This window comes from Sorghum bicolor, chromosome 8 (assembly GCF_000003195.3).
Source record: "Sorghum bicolor cultivar BTx623 chromosome 8, Sorghum_bicolor_NCBIv3, whole genome shotgun sequence".
In the NCBI taxonomy this organism is placed as follows: Eukaryota; Viridiplantae; Streptophyta; class Magnoliopsida; order Poales; family Poaceae; genus Sorghum; species Sorghum bicolor.
Window position 1 is genome coordinate 57,306,706 of NC_012877.2, and position 24,680 is coordinate 57,331,385.

Genomic DNA, 24,680 nt, shown 5'->3' on the forward strand with positions numbered 1-24,680 from the left:
CCTTTAAAACTCAGCAGAACCCACGCCGCCGTCACCTACGCGAGACGCCGTCGCCTCGTCACCTACGCGAGGGAATCCGGCTCCCGTTCGCCCGATTCGCGTAGAAGAAGGGGCGTCGTATGCGAACCGGGCGAACGTGAGCCGGATTCCCTCGCGTAGGTGACGGGGCGACGGCATCTCGGTGACGGCGGCGTGGGTTTTGTTGGGTTTCAGGGGGGTGATTTGCAAAAGATTAATTAGGGTAGGATGAGTGGGGGGTTTAAGTGGAAAATATCCCACCATTGCCTCTAACCATCGGATGATCATCCTACGCTCTTGATGAGAGTTTGCATAGTTTACATACGAAGCTGGTTTCCATAGCATACGCTCCCTAGATACTATCATACTAGTAGGTACAATAAGTTATAACATTTGTATCCAACTTTAGATCTCTTTTACTATTTTTTTAAAAAAAACTGTACATAAGGTACACCATGTGGGGCCATCATGTAGCTTGTCCATGCCCACGTCTATGGCCTACTTGTAGAGGGGGTGGCATTGTTACAAGGAACTGTTGCTCCCTGATTGAATCATACCGAAATCTCTTCAGTATTTTAGCTGAAAAAAACAAGAGAAAATAAGTTCTCAGGCTAAGCAAGGGCTAAACGGGTGGAGATAGTGTCGCGGCATGGATCGTATGGTATGTACCAGTTTTGCGCGAGACGGGCATGATCGCAGCCAAACTGAACCCAAAAAAAAAAAGTTAGGCCTTCGATGAAAAAAACGAAACTATTATGCGTATGCACAAGAATGGGCTCACCTGCTCTCCTTCTCCTGCCTCAGGCATCTCAGTAGAGACTCCGACCCTACAACGGAGAGTAAATGTATGTCAAGGAGTACAGAAACATCAATAATTCCCCAAGAGAGCTAAAGTAATTCCAGCAACCACAAAGATGCTTTAACATAGTTATATTAACTGGAACAATACAAAATAGAAAAATACAGGAAAAGTGCTAGAATGAGGTTAAGGGAACATGTGTGGAGCATGCACAGTGTCCCAATGTTTGTATGTCCATAATATACAATTGCACATTTACTCTTATATCAGGAGAGATGTCAGTTAGATTGAAAGTCATGTGGCTTGCCCTTGTGCCAAAAATTATCAGAAAACCATAGGAAGCCATCAGGTTCAGGACGTGTGTTGGATGGTGATGTGGGAAGAATTGCCCATGGTGCACAGGTTCGACTACTTGGCTAGGCAGTGCCTGAGAGGCCGTGTGATCAAACACACCATCAGTATTAGTTTCAAACACACCATCATGGTTTTCTTAAAACCGCTATCAGTCATAGCTCCGCTATAGCTGCGCTATAGCTTTATAGCTTCTAGAAAAAAAGATACCGCTATTTTCAATAGTCCACAATTTTTTTTGTCGATCGGGGGGTTAACCCGTTTATCATTAAGAGGTGGTGTAACTCGAGTTACAAAGAGTCACAAGCATGCCGATCGCCGATTAGTGAGAAACCAATGGCACAAAGCGGCAATGCCCAAGGAAACTCCTAGCTACCGGGCAAAGAAAAAAGATATTACATAACCGCACTATCGCGCGACCACGCAGCACAGAGCGGCCCCAGCGCCCGGTACCCGGCCTGCAACCACTGATCTGCCTCTGCGACAGTGTCGCGCTTGAGGCGTTCCAGGCAAGGCCTGGGCCAACTCTCAAAAACCAGGCCGTTGCGATGCTTCCAAATATTCCAGGCGATCAGCATGAATAGGCAGTCGAAGCCCGCCTGCTCACCCTGCTGCAGGTTTCGACGCTCATCGATCCACCACTCGCCAATGTCTTGAGCTGCTGCCGGCATCCGGCTGTGCATGCCGAGTGGCCTAAGTAGCGCGAACCAAAGTCCCCTGGACAGATAACAACCAAGCACGAGATGCTCCACGGTCTCGGCCTCTTGAGAGAAGAAGGCGCAAAGATCGTGGTCTTGCAAACCATGCCGACGCCTCCTATCCCCCGTCCACAGCCTCCTGTGTAACATCAGCCAAACAAAGAACTTCACTTTAGGCGGTGCCTTGGTCTTCCAGAGCTCGCGCGCCCCAAGCATGGCTGCCGACCCGTGGAAGAAGGCCCGGTAGGTGGACGATGCGGAGTAGTTCCCGTCGGGCGACCACTTCCACACAAAGCGGTCCACAGACAACGGGTCGAGCTGCACGGATTCTGCAATGTTCCAAACTTGCAGGTACTGAAGGATGACTTGAGTTGTGGTTGCGCCGACGATGTCTCTTGCCCACTGACGTTGCGCAATAGCAGCACGGACAGACCTCCTCTTACCCGCACGCGACACCGAACCGAACAGATTCGGAGCAAACAGGTTCAGCGGGCCGACGGAAGACCAACTGTCAGTCCAAAACTTAGCTTCGTTCCCATCACCACAGATGACTGTGAGGCTTACCGCAGCCATGGAGGACACGACCTTCTCAGCCTGAGGAGATAGAGCATTTAAACTATGATGCTGCTGGTGGTAACCAGGCTAAAAGACTTGTGAAGACAGAGGGGGCCTCACTAATGGTAAACAACAATAGCAGGCAGGAACATATATATGTACTAACTACTAACTGAAATTCTGAAAAGATGGCATTGCAAAAGCTATGATAGTAGTGCATGTATCTACAAATTGGCTTGTTTCAGCTGTTCAGCATCTTCAGATTAACTCCTTGTGATATGAACTGTGGTTAGGTTTCGTTTGTGTCTGCGCAACATGTGAACTGTGGTTAATTATTAGTTTTCAGTTTCATGGGATCTGAATTTTTGTAGGAGGGCTGAGCAAAGTGTTTCCAATGTCAATGCTAGTAGGAAGGTGAAAGGAGCTTGTGATGTGGAGGCGCCGAGGCGGTGGACGTCACCAGTCTATCGGGATTAGAGACGACACCAGGCACGAAGATATTGGCAATTTGATTTGACAGGCAAGGTATGTAGCATCATGCAGTAGTAGATACAGTATGTCAATACATATTTACTGTACTAAATTAGCTTGTATAAGGTGTGCATCTTCAAACTAAAAACATTCGCCTTTGACTACGTCTGTGCACAAGTCTAGAATTTTCCATCTTTAATTTTAAAGTCAAGACGATCGTGACTATGCATGATGTGAACTGTGGTGTTCGCACAAGGGGAATCAAATTAATCAGTAACAAGATAACAAGGATCTGCAAGACAAAGATGCTTACGAGTGCTTGAAGGATCGTACTGCCATACATGGACGAAGTGGGATGACCGCATGAGAAACTCGTTGGGCGAGTCAGGCATTGCAAAGTTACTGAATTCCACAACCTTCTTCTGCCGGAGGTCGACGGCAAAGATGCAGGAGCCGAGGAAGAAGAAGACCTTGTCAGGGTCTTCCGGGTGGAGCAGCGCAAGCGCAGGGACGCTCCCCGGCAACATGATGTCCAGGTAGCTCTCGTCGGCCCAGACGTCGGCCAAGGCCACATGGCGCTCGGGATTCCAGTTCCCCGACGACTCGACGAGCGCCCACGTGCTCACCACCGGCGCGTCGGGGCTGCCATGGATCTGCACGAACCTCAGCATCCCGCCGCTCACCCTCACGCAGCGGTGGGCGCCGCCGTTTGCCGAAAGCACCGGCAGCGGGTCGCCGACCGACGGGAGCGGGACGTGGAGCAGCTCCGGCGTGTCGGCTGAGGGGTCGCAGGAGAGGAGGCCGTACGAGAGGTCCACCCACCAGAGCATCCCGGCGTGGGAGATGACGCCGTCGCCGCGCCATTCACGGTGCAGCGGGGGCGAGTAGGCGAGCTCCTTCTCGACCCACCTGTACTGCCCCACCGTGTAGGAGAGGAGCAGAGCGCCACCAGTGCCGTCGCCGGCGGGCTGTAGCTCGGCGACAACAACGCGGCTGCCGCCCCTCACCATGAGGCCTAGGTTGTTGCCGTGGCAGCCCATGGCGCGACCGTGCCCGCGGAGGCAGGTGTCCTCGCCGGTGCGCGCGTCGCAGAGGTGGTAGGTGACCCAGGAGTTGGTGCCCTCAGGCTCCGTGGCGCAGAGGAGGATGAGGCCGGAGGAGTCCGCGGCGGCGACGTACGGGTAGCTGCAGAGGGAGGGCGGGGAGGAGACGCGGTAAGGCACGGTGAGGACGGAGGCGCGCGGGGGCTCGGCGTAGGCGACGGATACGTCGGCGCCCGGCGGGAAGGTGCGCTTCGCCTTCTTGTCCTTCACGACGTTAGCGATTCCGGCCAGGATGAACCACTGCTCCTGCACCGGCGGCGCCATTGCTGGATCGGACTGGAGGAATTTGATCGATGGAAAGCGCTGTAGCGGCGGCCCTGCCGGAGATCCGTGGGAAAAAGAAGGAGAAAGAGGCAAATCACGCACGTCTTCGGTTATTTTCGTGTACTTCCTTGTTACCTGAAATTTGATCTATAGATAGATATATACATTTGCATAATCATAAATAAAGGATAAAAGATGAGATTTATACACAACTTAGAAAAATCTAAGATTTATTATTTTTCATATATTTTTTTCACAATTAGCTTGCACATCACCTTTTTCTAACAAACAATCCTTGTTCAGTTTTCAAAATTTCCCAAAATTTTTTCAAGATTCTCCAGTCATATCGAATCTTTGACGTATGTATAAAACATTAAATATGGATTAAAAAAAATCTAATTGCATAGTTTATCTGTAATTTACGAAATAAATTTTTTAAACCTAATTAGTTTATGATTGGATAAAATTTGTTAAATACAAACAAAGATGCTACAACAGTCAAAACCAAAAATTTTTCTTAAACTGAACAAAGCCTAACTTTTTATGTCATGGTAGCAAAGAGTGTCTAAAGGACGGAAGAAGCAGAACAAGGAAGGCCAAGTCATTCCAGCAAGGCCCAAGAGAGCGCTAAAGCCCAGACCTAAACTAAACTCTCTGAACAATCTGAAGGGAATCAAGCCTGCCTTCCTCATTCTTCTGTTCTTCCCCTTTCTGTGCTGAATGTGCTATCCAGCCACATCAGGCGGTTTCTACTGTGAATTCTTGCCACGGTGGATTCGACGCTGGTTTTGATGCTGCTTGCTTGGCTTCTTGAATGCATGATGCTCTTGTAGTAGCTTTGGCTTGGTCCGCACATCCTTTTGAAAATCTGCCAATCTGTTATGAAATGTTGGCGTGAGCAATCGAACACATGTTGAAACGTTCCTTGCGATGAATCCATCTTCCCTGTGATTTTCAATTTCGAAAATCTGCGTATTCCTCAGTCAGCTCGAAACACGTGCCTTTTCGCCTGATTTGCGTTCACGTGCATCAATTCAAGGTCGCCACGTTTGATTTCAAAGGAAGCAAAATTTTCGAATATATTTCATAATAAACTTATTTGAAGAAAATAATATTTTCTGCAAACATAGCCAAATTCGAACCAACACACATCTCATAATAGTACTTTATTTTCAAACAGACGCTGGTTTTGATGCTTGTTGGAGCTTATGTGCGTTGCCAATAATCCTCCAGGTCTCTCAAGTAAGGAATTGTTGCTTTGGCCTTGGATTTCTGCACCAAGATATATATTAACAGAAAATTAAAAAGAGAAGAGAATGCAATTGATTTCATATCATAACTCATAATTTACAACTGGGGCTTTACATATTAATTAATCCTTCTATATATCAAGAAAAGTCAAAACGTCTAAGTATTTGGTTGAAGTAAACATATAGAGAGATAACTTTTGGTACCTTTTTCTTTGGGTGATTCATGATGATGGGCTGCGCATCTCGGCCGTGCGACGTAGTCTCGCGAGTTACCTTTAAATACGTGGCACAAAAGCAAGTCGTCCTACAAGAATCACAGCTCGCATGCACGATCAAATTAATACTGTGAAATGCTGATGCACTATTATTAATTGAATGTTTAAATAAAGCATTTATATTCATCCTCAAGAGGCATGTTAGGAAAGAAACAAATTCTAGAATCTTTTAAGAGAAACATCTGGCCATATATTTGGCAAACCTCAAAATTAATATCGAATGGGGATCACTAAAAATACTAAAATGCCATTGAAAAGTCAGACGATAAAGATGTTTGAAATAGACTATCCGTCGGTATTTTTATTTTGTTCTACCATCAAATAGTCTGTCTTTGTATATCTTAATTTTCACGACTAACAATCCGTCGCTACATATGGATCAGGCAAGCGCGCACTCACCTAGCCCAATTCTTGCCTAAATTTTATGAGCCCACTAGTCAGAGCAAACCCAAACACAATTACTGTCCGCATTTTCTCCCCTTGTTATATATCCAACGTGCCGGCCGGCCCAACATCGTGTCGTGCCGTAGGTCGTCAGGCTATTACGGGCTGTCGTGCCTAGCGGGCTGTACCTCTACAGGCTTTGTGCCTTCGTGCCTGGCCTTTGGCCCAAGGCACGGCCCATAGACCGGTTTTCGTACCATGCCTGCCCATCAAGCACGTCATGCTGTGCTGGCTCATGACCCATCAAGCCGACAACAACTCATTTTCATCAACATTTTCACCAAATGCTGAATTATTTCATTATTTTCACTAATTATTTATTATTTTTACCAGTATAACAATGAACAACATATAAACACAAGTCACAACTACATCAATAGTTTATTTTTATCGGACCACTACCGGGCCGATCGTTTGAACGGGCCGCGCCCGTGCCATGCCGTGTGCCTAGATGGCAGCCTAGGCACGACCTGGTCCCTCGGGCCGGGCCACCGGGCCGTGGGCTGCATGGCCATGTATACCCCTTGTGCACACCGCGTGCGCCTCCTCCATGCTTCCCTATAAGACACGGCCACCACCTACCCTTCCCACTCATGCCTGCGACTCACCGCACCATCCACTCCCTCCAGCCGGTGGCTACCACCACCACCACCCTCCGTCTCCCTTGCCATGCGACACCTCCCCTTCACATAGGAGAAATCCCACATCCATTCCCGTCCCTCGATGGCTAGAGAGTCATGGAGCAGATGCATGGAGCTCGCCATCCTTGACCTCTCGTGCAAACCCTCAGGCACCCCATCTCCGCCCTACAGTGGGAGCAACGACAGCTAGGTTCTCGTAGCTGTATCTGTTGTGTTGTGTCTCTCAAGGATCAGGGTTTAGTAGTGGTATTTCTTCTTTTATGTTGGGATGCTGGCACTATTGTTAGGATCTAGTTCAGGGTGCTCAAGGATGATGGCCTGCAGGCAGAAAAGCGTTTGAATTTGTTTTGGGCTGTGGTATAGTGAAAAGTCTAATCATCATAAGTGATGATAGAAATAATCTGACTTGTTTTATATAATTTCCTACCCTGTTCCATCATATATAATACTGTAAAGCAACCCCTAAATTCTTAATCTCAATTAGACATGACCATTATTGTGTAAAATAACTAAAGTACATAATATGAATCTAAATTACGTATACTTGCGATTATAAAATTAATCTATCATCGTCCCCTGATTTGAATGTAGACTATCATCATCCACCATTATTAAAGAAAGTAAGAAACAACCTAAAGTAACCCTACATCTAAATGACCTAACACATGTTACTGTAAAAAATATCAAATAATTATATAATGGTCATAAATTATTTAATTTATTTCTATTATTGTTAATATATAAAAGATAATTAAAGGTAGGCTTGCACAACGTGTCACAATGCAACCATATATGCATGCTGCACATGCCCGAAGCGATGAGCATGCCAGTTTACACAGATAAAGCTATGGTTTCAAGTACATATATGAATGTATGATGCAAGACGTAATAAATGTTAATAGGGTCAAAAAGGGTATAAATTAATTCATAATTAGTGTAGATTTATACAACAAATAAACATAAAAAGTTAGTATCTATACAAGTACTCAACCAATGTAAAAACACATGAAAGTGTATTTGACTGAACACATGTCGAATCCACATAGAAGTACGATGCAACGGAGAAAACTAGAATGTGAAGATGAAAACACAAATAAATGTGAAAACATCAGAAATAGTTTAAGCTAGCACTTATATAGATAGAGAGAGAAAGAGCAACGAGTAAGCGACAAAAAGATATCTTGATGAATATTTGTGTGACAATATATGCAATTGTGAGAAAACAAAGATGATCATTTTTTTTATTATTCGTGATTCCTATTTTGATTATTCGTGATTCCTACTCACACTTATGCATATAAATATCTAATAAGTATATCACCAAAGAAGCATGCATAGAGGGACTATACTCTCTCGATTTAAAAGTCATTTTGAACAAGGTTTAGGTCAAACATTGAAAATATAAATCATCAATAACTTTTAAATTGTTGAGTTTGCAAATGTGAAAATCATATGAATAAATATTTCTTGAAAAATACTTTCATAAAAATATACATATATCATTTTTTTCTAATTTTTTATAAAAATAAGAGGTCAAAGTAGTGTTTTAAAGACCATATTGTTGTCCTAAACGACTTATAAATCCTAGATAGAGAAAGTACTCAACTAAAATTTGGTCGAATGCTTTGAAAAAGAGGTGGATGCTTTTGGGTGGGTGGGTGGGTGGGTGGCTGGGATCAAAAGCACTGTTAGTGGAAGAGGAAGGTGATACTACGGCCTGGGTATTAAAAAAAAACCTTGAGGGCAAACAGAGTCCAATTATCCATGACTCCCTGAGGCGCGAGAATGAGCGGAAATTAGTTCATTTATATATGTTTCCAAAATCCATATGTTTTGGGAAACAGATGGGTTATCCAAACAAGAACTGAGGGAACTGAGGGGGAACCAGGGAAGTGAATACATGCATGGCAAAATACAATATAATCAGTGGCGAAGCTACGTGTATGCTCGCGGATGCGGATGCACCCACAAAAATTTTGAATATCAGTTAATAGGATTGAAATTCCACCATAGTTATGATTCAAATCTATACATCTATAAGACAGCCGCACCCCCCTCGAATTTGCTCTAGCTTCGCTACTGAATATAATACAACATTGAAGTTAATTTATGTATATGCATGGAAGGAAGTAGCACAATAAGTAGTAGTATACTGCAATGGCGTACTTATTGTTGCCATACCTCGACCTGACCATTGTCAATCAGGAAGTAGACATCCATGATCCAGCTAGTTCCTTTGCTTCCTTCCTGGTATATGGTTTCTCCAATGTGGAAATCGTAGGTCGTCTTCAAACCGGTGACCAGTGCTGGGCCGATGACCTCGCTACTAGGAATCCCCCACCCGAGGTCACGCGGCTTCCAGTACCCAGATTTCGTCGCCGGCGTCGTACAGCTGCTCTTGAGGGTACAGTCATCGGTGACAAAATACTTCTCCCTCATCTTGCTGCCTTCTCCCTCGTCCACCGGCATTGCTGCAGTCCAGTGCACGCACTTAATTAGTAAGCGGCCGGATCTCCGGGCGGCCGGCCGGTATCCGATGATGCCGGCCAGGCCGGAGGAGAGAATTGGCGCATCGATCGAACGTACCAGGGATATCCCACGGGTCGCACGAAGGGAGGCGAGCGTTCACCCCGGCCTCGCCGATGGAGTGGTACTGCTTCAGCAGTTCACCGAGGTGCCTCAGGATCTCTGCGTCGCCGCCGTTGCGAGGAGAGTCTACAACGCGGTAGCGTTCATCTTCGACGACGACGGCGAAAGTTGGAGCAGCGAACGGGTGGCTTTGGCTTGAGCAAGCGGCGGCCGTCATCCTTGTCCGGCTCTGGCAGGCCTTCGATCGGAGACGATCGAGTCGGATCGTACGTAGCTCGTAGGCGGCGGGAGCCGGGAGGCAGATCGGCCGGCGGCGGAAGCGCAAGGAAGAAGGGAAGAAGAGGAGGACTGCGCGCGCTGCGGCGGTGGTTTCACAGGGCGCCGCGGTGCGGGGTGCCGGGGTTGCGATATTTAATGGAGCGGCGTGTGCCCGGTGCCCGGTGCCCGGCGCCCGGCCCGGTGGAGCGCGGGAGCCGGGCGGGCCGCATTGCCTCGCGTCAACTAGCCGGCAGCCGCCGTTACATGGCTGCCACACATGCCGCGCCAGAAGTGGAAGAAGACCCCAGCTGAATGGTCAACTAAACGACGCGTGCGAGGAGGGAGAAACCGGAGTGAAATCCACCGCTGATGGCAAAGTTGTTGGAGCATCTCCTGTACTTCCCAAAAATAATTCTTGGTACTCCCCTCTATACCTATAAAGAAAATTGTTTTAGACAAGATTTTAGTTAAACATTTTGGAAATATAAATCATGAATAACTTTTAAGTTGTTGAGTTTAAAAATGCGAAAACCATATGAACATATTTGTCTTGAAAAATACTTTTATAAAAATATACATATATAACTTTTTGATAAATATTTTTATAAAAATAAGGAATCAAAGTTAGGTTTAGAGACCGTGTCGCTGTCCTAATTAATTTTTTTTATAGGTATGGAGGAGTATATCAATAAATTTGCTAACAGGATCTCCAACAGTTTCACATCTAAGTTTTGGTATCTTTAATTTTTTTGGCAAATTGACAAAAAACACTCTCTAATAGTTTTGCATCTGTCTTTGGCATCTTTGGCAAGTTGGCAAAAATCTATCAGTTGCGCACATATAAACGCGCAGTTCATCACGCACGCATCCAAGATTGCTCTTTTTTTGTTTGCTAGCTCCTGCTACCGATGGACTTGTAGTCGTGCGCTTGTGGTTTAGAGAAGCATCATGGTGACCTGCTATCCGCTCCTGCCCTAGAATGCCTACTAGCTACGATCATTCTGATAGAAAAAGGTGAGCAAGAAGGAGGAAATCATGAACATTTCCCTGCTCCTATCATTGTTGTGCCAAGTTGGAATTGAACCTGAGCACCTGCTGTTGCTATGGCTAGGAAAACACGTAGGAGCACCTTGCTCCTGGCAACAAGTATGACATAGAGCGGGTCTGAGACTACAAAGGTGAAACACTACATGAATACATCCGATGATTCTCGGAGATGCGCATCACCATCCCCAACACCACCAATGACAAAGCGATCTCGGCCTTCATCGCGGGGCTCCATTACCACGACAACCTTAGGGCCAAGCTACTCCATAAGCAGCCGGCTGAAAGGTCCTTGTTTGGTTTTAGTAACTGAGTGACAACTTAGGTGAACTGATAGTGTTTATGTGAGATACACAGAAGATTAGTCCACATGTGAATATATGATAATGGAGGAGAATATTGCATATGAGATATGACATAGAGACATGTGACCAAGGTGAAGAAGATCAAGATAAGGCTTGGCTCGATGGACCGGTTATAAGTGTGAAGGGCAAGTCGGAGGCTTTGAAGAGAGGGACCACGTGTGACGGTGAAGCTTGAGCAAGACTTCACGCCGATGAACCGATGCAATGGTGAAGAGCAAGCGAGGTCAAGATCGATGAACCAATATGGTTACATGATGATATGAAGTGGATCATATCATTTGGTGATTGGTTGGTGTATTTGTTGCATCAACATTGGAGGAGGTAGAATGGGAAGCGCAAGGCAAAGGTATAACCTAGGGCTTTTCAATTTCACCGGTCATAGATGTGTAGAGAAGTTTATGACTAGATTTAAGATAGATGACTATACTATCAAGAGGGACAAACTTGTTTGCATATCGATCATTTAGTGCCACTTGAGTAATCTAACTTTGCATACGTGTTAGGATCAAGTGGCGTAGTTGAGAGGCTAACTCCTTTGGGAAAATATTTTATGAAAATGCTAACACACATGCACATGGTGGTGTACACTTGGTGGTGTTGGCACATTTGCAAAGGAGAAGAAGCTTGAAGGGTAGAGAGGGGTTTGGGTAGAAATTAGACGTTTTTGTAGAAATGAAGTGCTCATTTTCCATTACCTGCGTCCGACGTAGTGTGGCAGACTGCTCGGTGCATTGGCACATCTGATGACTGTGCGTCAGACGCTGGCCATACATTGTTCCCACGTCCGGTGCAGAGTGGTGCAAGCAAGGGTTTCGACTAGTGTGCGCATCGGACACTGGCTGCATCCAATGGCGTATCATGAGATGCATTCGACATGTCTTCAAGAGGTTTCGAACCTCTCTGAGTAGCGTCCGGTGTGGAGACATCACATCTGACGTGGACCTTTAGTGGATTCGATGTGACTGTGTGTGGCACTCGTGCAAGTTAACCATTAGCGACAACAGTCGAGTTCAAACAACTAGCGACACATGGCAGCACGGAGAGCATCAGACCTAGGGTCTCATGTCTAATGCCTAGCATCAACGCGTCCGACCCCATGCATTTTGCCTAATGAAGGGGCCGACAATGGCTAGTTTAGCCATTGAGGCTATAGATAGAAGTGGTGGCTGGCTTTGGCCAGTTGCTGAGCACACTAAGGCCTTGGTGGCTTATGTAGTGGTGCTTGAAATCCCTCTAACTCACATATGTTTGATTGTGATCATTCAATTCTGTGAGTGAGATATTGTAGTGTGATTGCAATGTGAGATTGCATCGAGTGGCACTAGGTGTTCATGTTGCAAGTCAATGGTGCTTGTTACTCTTGAAGGTTGCCACCTCCTAGATGGCTTGTGACTTCATCGAAGCACGCAAGGAGATTGCGGTGCTCCGGAGAAGAGATTGTGAGGGGTACGGTGCTCACCCCGCGGGGATCGGGAAGAACAACTCTAGTAGAGCGAGACGTGAAGGGTGACGAGTGGTTCGATCGGGCCAGCTTGTAGCCTTGTAGTAAGCACTCCACATGGGAGAGTGTGACTTGTGGGTCACCACTAGCAAGAGGACCAGCGGCAACCTTGGAGCTTATCTCAACAGGGATGTAGCTTGGTGGCAACTAAGTGAACCTCAGGAGAAAATCATCATGTCAACATTGTTGTTCCCATTGGTTTGCAAGTCTCTAACACAAGTTTGTATTTACATTCATATACTTGTGCTTGTGTAGTGACTCTTGTAACTAGTTTAGCTTGTGTAGCTTACTAGTTATCTTCTTGCTTGTGTAGCTAGAAGTAGTTCCCTTGCGTGGCTGTTGACGGTCAATAACGTCAACTTTTATTATAACTTTAAACCTGAAGGAGAACATGAATACACACTAGTATAGGGTTTAAACTAACAATTTCCATGAGTTTTGTACATCTGTATTTTCTAGGGTGAATTTCAGGAAACCTGCAAATAAGGACTCTAATGCAAATCAAACACAGAAACGTATCCGCCACGGGAAACAGCGTGAGAGGGTTCAGAAATACTCTGGAAGACACCCGACGCGAGGGGAGGACCAGCCACCACTTGGTGGGGTCGGCCGACCTCAACCTAGCGTCGGCCACCCCCTGCTCTAGGGTTTGGTGCCCCCCTTCCAGAAGCTTCCTCCACCGCCTTTGAGGAGTCATCTAGGCCCTTGGTTAAGTCGATTTGATCCGACGGTGCGCGTGACTCCCATCGGACTATAAATACGTGGGCAGACCCCCCCCTTAGAGAGACACCTCATTATTCATCAAGGCCTCAAGCCATCAAGCATCAAGCGCCTTCAAGTTCATCAAGAGCCTTCTAGTTCATAGTTCTAGTTAGTTAGATTAGAAGTAGAGGAGATCTAGTTCTTCATCGTGATCTGAAGCCCCTGGTGTTGGTCTGGAGTGCAAGAGTTCGGTAATAGTTCTAGTTCTACTTTATAGTATTTCATTGTATATTAGGGAGATTTTATTCTTAATAGATTCATATGTTCTTAATTACATTAGTCATTGTCTACTTTGATTATATGTCTAGGATAGTTGGTTTGATCTTATTGAATTTATGCAATTGCTCGTATAGTGTTTACCTAATCGATCGTTGGGTAGATGATAGACAGTATGTAGACGTGGTGTCTAGATATCTTGTTTGTCTGCGAGTGCCCCCTGACGTGCCAGGTCATGTGGTAGTCTGTGTATGTGACAGCTACGTTGGTTCCTCTATAGTCCACCCTCCGTACGTAGGGCTAGCATGGGCGCGGTCGCGAAGAAGGTGACGGTTGCGTCTTAAAACCCTCACTAGTTGATGCCTCTTTACATGTAATTATGATATAGGGTTGACTTAACGATGATTTCTAGATATAATTGCACTAATTAGAGTCATTCATTGGCGTAGTTATATCATTACCTTAGATCCAACCCCCTAGTTTATCCATTGGCTAAGTATGATTATGACTAGTAGATGCTCTGATGATTATCCTTATTTATGATACTTGATGATTATGCTATCACTATTATTTACCTATATTTATCTTGTGACCTCTGCCTGCTATGAGTAGATTATAGGACTTAGGTAATATCATTTATTCATTCTGATCAATATAATAGATATAGTTTAACCCTTAGCCTTCCCAGTGGTATAAATATAAATCGACAACCTGGATACTTCCCTAGGTAAAGCTAAAGGCTGGTAGCTAAAGGCTATGCACAGAAGCAAGGAGTAGATTATGATGAGGTGTTTGCACCAGTTGCAAGGATTGAGACAGTGAGGTTAATGTTGGCTCTTGCAGCACATGGAGATTGGCAAGTACATCATATGGATGTGAAATCAGCCTTCCTCAATGGTGATCTCCAAGAGCATGTGTATGTCCATCAACCACTAGGCTTCACTGATACAGGTCTCCCTGGCAAGGTGTTGAAGTTGAACAAAGCAATGTATGGACTCAAACAGGCTCCTAGAGCCTGGAATGCAAGGCTAGATCTGGAATTGAAAGCAATGGGTTTTCAGAGAAGCATTGTAGAGCATGCAGTCTATAAGAAAGGAACAAGAGCCTCTTTACTTCTAGTTGGAGTTTATATTGATGATCTAATAATATGTGGTCCAAGCAGCAAATTGATAGCTCAGTTCAAAGATTAGATGAAGACAATTTTCAGCATGAGTGATCTGGGACTATTGAGTTATTATTTGGGCATGGAAGTGAATCAAGGCAAAGACCATATTACTATCTGTCAGAGAGCATATGCTTTGAAGATCCTAGAATCATGCCACATGGCAAGGTGCAATCCTATTGATACTCCAATGGAGGAAAGAATTAAGCTTACTACTGCAGTACCTGGCTCTGAACTTGATGTGACAAGATACAGGAGTGTGGTTGGCAGTTTGAGATACTTAGTTAACACCAGACCTGACATTGCTTATTCAGTTGGTGTGGCTAGTAGATTTCTTAAGGAACCAGCAAAGGTGCATTGGTCCTTGGTCAAAAGAATCCTAAGATACATTGCAGGAACTCTGGACTATGGATGCAAGTTTTAGAGAGGAGAAGATGTTGGTCTGAACCTGCTCGGTTACACTGACAGTGACTGTCAGGGTGATTTGGTGCATAGGAAAAGTACTTCAGGCATCATTTTCTACCTTGGATCAAACCTGGTGACCTGGGCTTCACAGAAACAAAGGGTCGTGGCCTTATCTTCTTGTGAAGCTGAATATATAGCTGGAGCATTGGGAGCTTGTCAGGGAGTTTGGCTCAGTCAGCTGATAGCCGAAATGGTGGGAGGAGAAGTTCAGATTCAAATAAGAGCACATCGACTAGGGCCCAACTATTGCTTTTTTTACTAATAGTTAGCAGGTGTCCTCGTAACTAATCTTATTCCGTTTAACTATTAGTAGATGACCTTCCCTTCTATCAATGTGATAGGAAATCCTACTACCATCGGCAAATTATAGGAGCTAATCCTCACCCGGGGGCGGGGCCCGTGGAATAGGCATACATAGAATTCTGGGCCTGCCCCTACTGGTAATTCACCGTCCCGCTCTTATGGGCAGACAGAAAGATCGGATTCGAAAACAGCCTCCTCAAGTGGAGTGCCCTCGGCGGCTCATCAGCCCTACAGATAGCACTACTATCAGAGCTTACCGACCACTACAGTGTACCACTACTAATTAATATGAAAGTCTCATGTGTAAGCAACCGACCACTACAGTGTACCACTACTAATTAATATGAAAGTCTCATGTGCCAGTCTGCTATCGAGCTAGCCAAGAACCCAGTGTTTCATGATCGCAGTAAGCACATTGATACACGGTATCATTACATTCGTGACTGCATTGAGAAGAACATCCTGGATGTGGACCATGTGAGAACAGACGAGCAGATTGCTGATACTCTAACGAAGCCCTTGGGGACAATGAAGTTTGCAGAACTCAGAGTCAAGCTCGGCATCGTTACAGTTCGTCAGGATTAGGGGGTGATTTGTTAGCTTTAGCTTTATGTCTCATTCATGTAATCCAGTCGAGATCATAATGTAATGTAGTTGGTTAGGTGCGTAGATATCGCCGGTGGTTCGGAGATGTGCATGAACCACGCGGTGACCACGCACTGCATTGTGGCCCCGTCGCAACGCGTCTTGCGTGTCCCAGCGGTGTTCCGGAAAATCGAAGGATCGTTGGAGGCGTCGTGGCGGCGGGGTGTAAGGCCTCAGGCCATATATAAACCAACAAAGATCACATTGGTGAGGTGCCTTGGCACAAAAATCTCAATATCTTGTTGCTTTCCATATTTCTGTTCGCGCACAGAGCTCGCCGTAGGGTTTAAGCCGCCGCGTGATCACCATCTGCCGGTGACTCGCCGCCGCCAGACTTTCATTGCAAGTCCGGTTCCAACAAGGGTGTATTCTACCAGCCCGGCGGCGGATGCCACCTTCGCATATATATTGTACAGTACTCCATTGCACTAATGGAAAATAAAAACTAAACTGTAGCATAGCAGGCTGCGCCTTCACTATTTTATAAGCAGGACATCTCCTGTCGCTCGCTTGCGCATGCGAGGTAGTGCTATTGTGCTGCAACTTGCTGCAGTCGTATTGATCACCAATCTCAAAAAAAAAGTCGTATTGATCACCGTGGCCTGTGCCTGTGCAGCTGTGCTCATCAGTCATCACTGTGGGCTGCAGTGAGCCGATGGTAAGCAGCTCCACAACTCACAACAGGAAAAAGCCTATGCTTTGTACGCTCATGCTGCTCCTACGTGCTAAGAATGCTAGCCTATGCTCCGTAAATGCTGTATGTTTTTTTATTCATTCATTCTTCTCATTTTATCCCCTCTGTTGTTATGTACAAAGTTATAATTATCGATTTTTGTTATGATAAATCGGGTTTAAAAAACATATGGATTTACGGGTTTAGATACTATATTCCTACATCCATATCCATGAACCCACTGGATATAGTTTTTTTGCACATTATCAAACCCATGAGTTTAGAAATAAACCCACGTTCTTACCCTAATAGGGTAAAGATCCATTGGGTTTCGGGTGGCGGGTACCCATTGCCATCTTGAGAGGGGAGCAGTCGCCTGCGTGATGGCCTGTGACTACAAGATGGATGCGTGGCGCAAGGAAGCCGCTGGCCAGGGCAACACGTCACCTCAAGATGGCAACGGGTACCTAAAACCTAAGTAGACAGATTTTACACGATAAAGAGGTGGGTATAGAATAAATTTTCTACCCATAGGTATGCCGTTGGGCAAAATCTTATACCCATCAGGTATGGTGGGTACGGGTGTGGGTGTATGTTACCCATACCCGCCTACCCGCGGGTAAAAAACACCCGCCAAAATAACTAGCCACCCTTGTCATTTGAGTCCATCTAGCCCATGAATTTGGCCTAAATCCAACTAAACCCTCTTAATATATATATATATGAATTTGATGTCATTATATGAATGTTAGTTTGTAACTTGTTGGAGACTTGAAATGATTTATTTTTGTATGTGAATATCTGATATTTATATGTAATTCTCGGGTATGTTGTCGAGTACGGGTTACCCGTCGGGTAAAGTTTACCCACGCGGGTGCTGGTATGAGTAACCCGACGGATAAAATTTTGACCTATGGGTGCAGGTACGGGTGACCACTACCCATCGGATACGTACCTGTTGCCATCTGTCACCCTTGCTCTCGCTTGACGGCCTGCTATACATCGGATGGAGCAACTCTAGACAAGCGAGGCATCACGATTCCAAAGGCGACGCGAACGCGAGCGAGCGCTACCCCTGTCGTATTCCCTCCTTGGACTCCTTTTGTTGGGCTCGTATCCGATGGGCTAAGAAATTAAAGAACTGCTCCCTGATTACTTGGTCCACGACTAGGGCCATGGTCCTAGTTACCCTAGTGCTAGGTCCGCTATTGTTTAGCTCATTTTCCAGGTTAAGTCTTCATTATTAATACATGGCCTACTTGTCTCTTTCCTAAGGTTCTTAGTTCTCGTGTCTAAACCGACTGTAAATGTATAGTCTGCTTCTCTCTCCTTCACATCAACATACAACCTCCTTATACCCCTTTACTAAACTTGCTCTGATCTGAGCGTGTTCTTTTGTTAGTTTTTGTCCGGGCAACACCCTCGACTGCACCACCCCGCCTCTACCCCAGTTAGGACGAACCCTCACCCATTCGCTCTACCATGGAACCCTTGCCGCAAAACATCACCTTCGCAAATAGAGACCTCGCTCGTGTCATTCACCGTGAAACCTTTGCTCCAAGCTGCCACTTTTACGAATAGGGGCCCTCACCTTCATCGCCACAACCCAACCAAGATGACCCTCGCTAGCAACACCATATCATTGGGGCTAGTCCCTGTGACACCCTCGACGAGCTTGCCTGAACTATCCCCTCAGACCTCCTGAGAAAAGATGCTTTGGATTTTTTGTCCTGCAAGTCCCGAAGTTAGCTGTGAGACTGGCTGGTGTCGGAGAACCCTTGAAGCTACCCCAATAGTGTCACTGTGGAAGACGCCAAGGGATGCCCCCCCCATCCCAAGCGAGAGACCTTGACGGTGTCAAGTGGGAATTGAGGGAGGTGTCATATCTTTGTAGGAGTTTTGCTAGTCAACTCTAGGTAGTTGTAATTTTACTATGCCCTAAGTATGGCCTATAAATACTTGAGCACGTTGGTTGGCTCTATGCGCATAGATATAATGGAGGCCTATTTGGTTCACGGCCTCCTAGGCACGCGATCCTGCTCCAAATAACTAAAATCAAACATCTAGTCCTTGTTTAGTTCCGATTTTTTTTTGGTTTTCGGGACTGTAGCACTTTCGGCTGTATTTGACAAACATTGTCCAATCATGGAGTAACTAGGTTTAAAAGATTCATCTCACGATTTACAGGTAAACTGTGTAATTAATTTTTATTTTCGTCTATATTTAGTGCTCTATGCATGTGCCGCAAGATTTGATATGACGGAGAATCTTGAAAAACAAGGGTGTAACCCGAGAATAGGTGCAGTGTATACCAGGAGAGAGATAGAGAGGTTTTTTAGGGGATTGAGAAAAAAATAGAAAAATGAGATCTGATAAAGTTTGTTTTTGCCTTCAATTCCTTTTATCACTAATTTATAGGGAAAAAAGATCATTTATTCAATTCTTAATTCGGTAGAGATGCTGTTATACGTCACTGTTGAAGTTAGAACCCCCGAACCAGAATTTAAAGGCCCCAACTTGAAGATGGTGTCTGCCTAGTACTAGTTCCAAACATCACAAAACTCAGGACTCCAAAGACTAAAATAGTGTTCAGCCTTCAAGGTGGAGGTTGACGCTGCAATCTCTGAAAAACTTGTGTTGCAAAACTTGACTTCATCACGTTCTCTAAAGAAGAAAGAAGCGAACGGATTTCACGATTTTCAACAGATAGTCAACTTTCATCAGCGATCGAGAAGAAAATGTTCAAATGACGTACACTCAAGCCTACTGCTATCTAGCATGAGTAGTTGGCGTCCACAGATACCATCAAGTCACCACAAAAGGAAATTACACCAGATGAGCAGTTTAATAATCTTTTAAAAAACATATTATTAATAATACAGATGCTCATATATATGTAGGCATATTCACCTCTAATAATACTGATGCTCAAATATATGTGTATTCACATCCAACGTTATTAATACATCTAAAAAGTTATAGTATAGTCACTTTATGTTACAAATCTTAATATTTCTCTCTATAACTTTGGTCAAACTTGAAAATGCTTATACTCTTCAAGATTCTTAAAATGACTTATAATTTGGAATGGAGGGAGTATATGTTAGTATCTGTCAACATATTAACACATGTTATGTTCATCTGAGGTGCGAATGAAGGCATCCAGATTGTTGTTCTCTTTCTCCTCTTTTGACCAAATTTCTCCAGCACACGGAGAGATAGACCACTTGACGGAAACTTCTGCCATTTAATATTAGTTTTATATTGACGCGTTTTGGTATGCTTTTTCCACGAAACAGATGGAGACCTGCTCCTCATTATATATATTGACAACACACGTATATATTGACGCGCCACTAGAGCATTGCTGGACAAGCTGCAGCAACAAACACAAACAGTAATTTGATGAACTCCACAGAGGCAAGCAATCCATAATCCTGCATCCATGTCCAGGCTTCAGCATCTTCTCGAACTGATGTGTTCAGTACTAATCTTTGGTATGAGTCGATCTTTGAATTGAAGCACTCTTGCATCTCTGCTATTTCTGAATCATGTTGTTTTTAACTTTGATCCCATTACTTGTACTTGTACAGCTCAGCTGATAAGTGGGAACAACGATGACATGGAGGTCCTCATCGAGCTCAAGGGCTTCCTGCAAGTACATAACCAAATAAACCGAGGTGCGTATGATGGATGGTTGGAGTCAGAGGCCTCGCCATGCAACTGGCAAGGAGTTGGATGTGACACCAACGGCCGTGTGAGTTCCCTTGATCTCTCTAGCTCCAGCATATCAGGACCGTTCTTCAGCAATTTTTCTAGTCTCAAAAGCCTCATTCATCTAGATCTCTCAGACAATTCCATCACTGGTGCACTGCCAGTTGATCTCAACAGATGCTTGGGACTGAAGCATCTTAACCTCTCGTACAACCTCATCGGTGGAGTCCTTAACATATCCAGCCTGACAAACCTGAGAACATTAGATGTCTCACGGAATCGGTTCGAGGGGGAAATCAGCAGGAACTTCCTTGCAACCTGTGACGAACTCACCATCCTCAACGTCTCCAGCAACAACCTCAGAGGCAACATCATTGGCTTGCTTGATAACTGTTTTCAACTTGAATATGTGGATCTCAGCTTGAATCGCTTCACTGGCCAGGTCACACAGGGCATTGCAAGCCTAATTCAGTTCAATGCTGCTGAGAATGGCTTAACTGGAAGCATTCCTCTCGACATGTTCCCAGTGGGATGCAAACTACAGTTTCTGGACCTCTCCGGCAACCATTTGTTTGGCAACTTGCCTAATTCCGTGTCAACTTGCTCCAGTTTGAGATACCTGTCGCTATCGGAGAACGGTTTCGATGGGCAGATACCACCAGGAATTGGAGTAATTCCTGGGCTAGAGAAACTGATCCTAGGGAGCAACAACTTTGCTCGTGAGATGCCATTTAGCCTAATGAATTGTAGTGCACTGAAGTATTTGGACATTAGTGACAACGGTTTTGGTGGGGAGGTGCAAGGATTCTTCGGGAAGTTAGAAAGTTTGACACATCTCATACTTCACTCAAACAATTATACTGATGGAATTGTGTCATCTGGCATTCTTAGGCTACCTAAGCTGATCATGCTTGATCTCAGCCTCAATCGGTTCTTCGGAAAGCTACCCACGGAGGTCGCAAGCATGAAAAGCATTAAATACCTTGTGCTTGCTGAGAATAACTTCTCTGGGCAGATACCCCTGGTGTATGGACAGATTGCCCACCTCCAAGTATTGGACCTATCATACAACAACCTCTCTGGTGGTATCCCTGCAGACATCGGTAACCTCTCCTCACTTCTTGTGTTGGTGCTTGCTGGAAACCAACTTTCTGATCCCAAAGGAAATAGGGAACTGTACCAGCTTGCTCTGGCTCAACCTTGCGGCAAACAAGCTATCTGCTCAGATTCCCCCAGAGATAGCAGGTGTTGGGAGAGACCCTAGTCCAACATTTGCTAGGAATCAAAAGGATGCTGCACAATTGGAGATTGGCACCAGGAAGTGTCTCTCTGTGATGCGGTGGATTCCCCTTGGTTACCCAGGGTTCAATTATGTAGAATCAGAGATGTCTTGGAAGGACTGTCGGAGCCTAGAGGACCGAATCTTGAAGGGGTATGGTATTGTTACACCACCTTCTGTCCAGCCATGTATCATCTTGGGTTATGTTATGTTCTCAGGGAATCTATTGTCAGGACAAATACCACCCATAATTTCTGCAATGGGAAACTTCAACTTGCTCCTTCTTGATGATAACTTGCTCTCTGGTGTCCTACCATCAGAGATTAGTCAAATGTCACTTGTTGCGCTTAACGTCTCTAGGAACATAATTTCTGGTGACATTCCATCCGAGATTGGCCAGATGGTACTCCTTGAGACCCTTGACTTGTCTTTTAACAACTTCTCTAATGAACTTCCATCAAGTCTGAGCCAGCTCTATAAACTGAGTAAGTTCAATGTTTCATACAATCCGCTTCTCTCTGGCAATGTTCCATCTACTGGCCAACTCTCCACCTTCGACGAGCAATCATTTCTTGGAAACCCTCTCCTGTCTTTACATTTCACTGACCATGGGCCCCTATTGGAACCAAATAATGATGAGCTCTCAAGAGAAGGTACAGAAAAGGATCCTGCTAAAGAAGAGACAATGGTGCTCATAATTTCATTTATTGTTTTTTTCTTTGCCACAATTGCTATAAGAGAACATGACAGTTTCATGTATGTGTACTATACCATGAAATGCAGATGTGCAAGTACGAAGATTTATGCAGAATTGTAACCCTTGAGCTTTGTAACATTCAGTTAACAAACTAGGAGGATAGTGTCACTGCCAATGTGGTTCATATATTGATGTGATCCGGCCACATAGCATTACAGAACTTCAAATTATGTTCATCCCATTTCTGTTCCGGGGGATTCACTGTAATTGAAAAAACAGAACTATATAGAACTATTCAAAGGCTATACCATGACATCTCAAAAACTAGCCTGTAATTTATTGTCATGGTAAGCTTGACGTTTTGGAGCATTAAAAAGAAAACTGGAGTTTATTCGGGTTTCTATGTTAGTAACATGTATCTTTCCATTAAAAAACAGAATTGGGTGATACCAATGTGCTAACCGGCTTGTCGACTTGATTTGTGTGAGAGTTTAGCCTTTTGTGTTGTACACATACTGTATATGTTGTATTCTTATTGGCTACATGTATGAAAGGTCATCCCTCCAAGGTTGTGTGATGTCTGCCTTACCACTCGCTATCTCTCTACATGGTATCATGAGAAAAGATCCAATCCGGTCCTCCTTATGCTGCTTCTTTACCTACCTGCAAAACCAGTGGCAGAGCTAGTGAATCTTCATGCCTAAGGGCACTACCTAAGCGCAAAAACAGAAAAACAAAAAACCAAAAAAAATCCAATAGTACCTAATAAAAGAGAAGGATGGGATGCATAATTTAGTAGATATCCCAAAGAAATGAAAGACAAAATATGAAATTACAATCTGATAATCTAACTGGACGTGTCAGCAATGCAATAAAAATGCACTATGCAGAATAAGCTATGCAATATGTGAAGCCCAGGATCAACAACAAATATCTCATCAATAAGAACAACGCAAGGCTCGTTTTGCACATTAGGACCAGCTCCTGTTTCTACTGATCCTAGCTGCACAACATTTGCTTTGCTAACTTGCTATCTGTTGTTCATGCTAATTCTGGTGCTTTTCTGATTGCACTTGTACAGATCAAGAAGGTTGGATTGGCTGAATAACAGGCGTAGTTGCTATAAAATTCAGACTAAAACACAAATAAAAACAACCTGCAAGCTGGTACAATAGGCACAAACAATTGAACAATTGCTACAAAACCAAGTTGGAACAAACAACCCTGGTGTGCTGTGTACAACATGTGCGGCGTGCCCCTTTGTTGAAGGTAGCAGTGGCACAAGAGCGGCTACGACTTGCCGCCTGTTCTCTTCTCCCCCCACGGCGAACCGACGCCGCCTGCGCGCCTCCCTCCTCTTTGCAGCCTCGCGCGCGGCGCGCCTTTAGTCCGCTGGAGCCTGCGTGGCTAGCCGGCGCCGTCCCCTCTCCTGGTCCTGGATGTGGCCCTGCCGCCGCCTGAGCCGGGATGTGACCGCGCCCTCATGGGATTTTGGCCGCCGGCCGGTGGTAGGGTTCGATTTGGCTAGTGCTCAGCTCAATTTGACGGCTTTGTGGCGTTTGCCCCGATGTTGTGTGCGACGCAGTGCGAGCGAGGGGAGAGGACGACGACGACACGCTCTGGGCTGCCCGACAAAATAAATTATTTCAGCTCTATTAAGAAGACAAAATTTAGGGTGTTATATTGGTTTTGCTCCAAATTAGCTTGTGTTCAGATTTAATTTATGTCCAGTTCTATTTTATTTTCAGTTTAGAGTTCTCAATACGTGATTGGTTGCAGGGAAATCAAAGCCAGAAAGAAGCTATCGTAGCAGGGATTCTAGAAGGTGTGGCCTTCCTTGCTGGGCTATCGATTTATAGATACGGCGTTCTAGAAAACCAAATCCTCAGAGAACTAAGTTTATTCAGGTTAATACTTGTTAAATATAAATAAATCTATAACTAAATTATACATGATCCGATGAGTATGAAATATTTACTATAGTTCAAGCATAGAATAATTAGTCCATCAAAAAAATTTCACCACAATTGGACCACAGAAGCTGCAGCTATGAATTATTCCAGTTAATTACAGATAAAATTTGTTTTTTCTAACTAATTTAAAGCTACAGAAAAAATTTGTACTAAAGTATACCATAT

The 24,680-nt window shown here is 44.8% G+C and overlaps 2 protein-coding genes and 1 pseudogene across 3 annotated transcripts; 1 reads left to right on the forward strand and 2 right to left on the reverse strand.

The window, feature by feature from the left end:
- Nucleotides 405–4,436, reverse strand: LOC110429564. Of its 2 annotated transcripts, XM_021445648.1 has the most exons (4): nt 3,206–4,436; nt 800–845; nt 688–722; nt 405–597 (listed from the first exon to the last, which is right to left on the reverse strand). In XM_021445648.1, exons 1-4 carry the CDS (start codon nt 4,257–4,259, stop codon nt 485–487), a joined length of 1,248 nt encoding a protein of 415 aa, XP_021301323.1. In that variant the 5' UTR covers nt 4,260–4,436; the 3' UTR covers nt 405–484. The 2 variants fall into 2 exon arrangements, with proteins under 2 accessions (XP_021301323.1, XP_021301324.1); XM_021445649.1 differs by lacking the exons at nt 405–597; nt 688–722; nt 800–845 and adding an exon at nt 1,644–2,460.
- On the reverse strand, nt 4,703–10,021 carry LOC110429633. The gene is made up of 4 exons (XM_021445874.1): nt 9,456–10,021; nt 9,051–9,340; nt 5,714–5,813; nt 4,703–5,531 (listed from the first exon to the last, which is right to left on the reverse strand). Exons 1-4 carry the CDS (start codon nt 9,673–9,675, stop codon nt 5,413–5,415), a joined length of 729 nt encoding a protein of 242 aa, XP_021301549.1. The 5' UTR covers nt 9,676–10,021; the 3' UTR covers nt 4,703–5,412.
- Nucleotides 19,764–23,952, forward strand: LOC8068136 (annotated as a pseudogene).

Bases quoted from the DNA above. Each gene is read 5' to 3' on its own strand.
- LOC110429633 (XM_021445874.1), bottom strand. From the start codon at position 9,675: ATGACGGCCGCCGCTTGCTCAAGCCAAAGCCACCCGTTCGCTGCTCCA. The intron at 9,341-9,455 runs GTACGTTCGATC...ACTGGACTGCAG, and splicing joins CGACCCGTGGGATATCCCTG to CAATGCCGGTGGACGAGGGA. The intron at 5,814-9,050 runs GTATGGCAACAA...TGATTCTTGTAG, and splicing joins TTGACAATGGTCAGGTCGAG to GACGACTTGCTTTTGTGCCA.
- LOC110429564 (XM_021445648.1), bottom strand. From the start codon at position 4,259: ATGGCGCCGCCGGTGCAGGAGCAGTGGTTCATCCTGGCCGGAATCGCT. The intron at 723-799 runs GTGAGCCCATTC...TTTTGGGTTCAG, and splicing joins AGGCAGGAGAAGGAGAGCAG to TTTGGCTGCGATCATGCCCG. The intron at 598-687 runs GTACATACCATA...TGTTTTTTTCAG, and splicing joins GCCCGTCTCGCGCAAAACTG to CTAAAATACTGAAGAGATTT.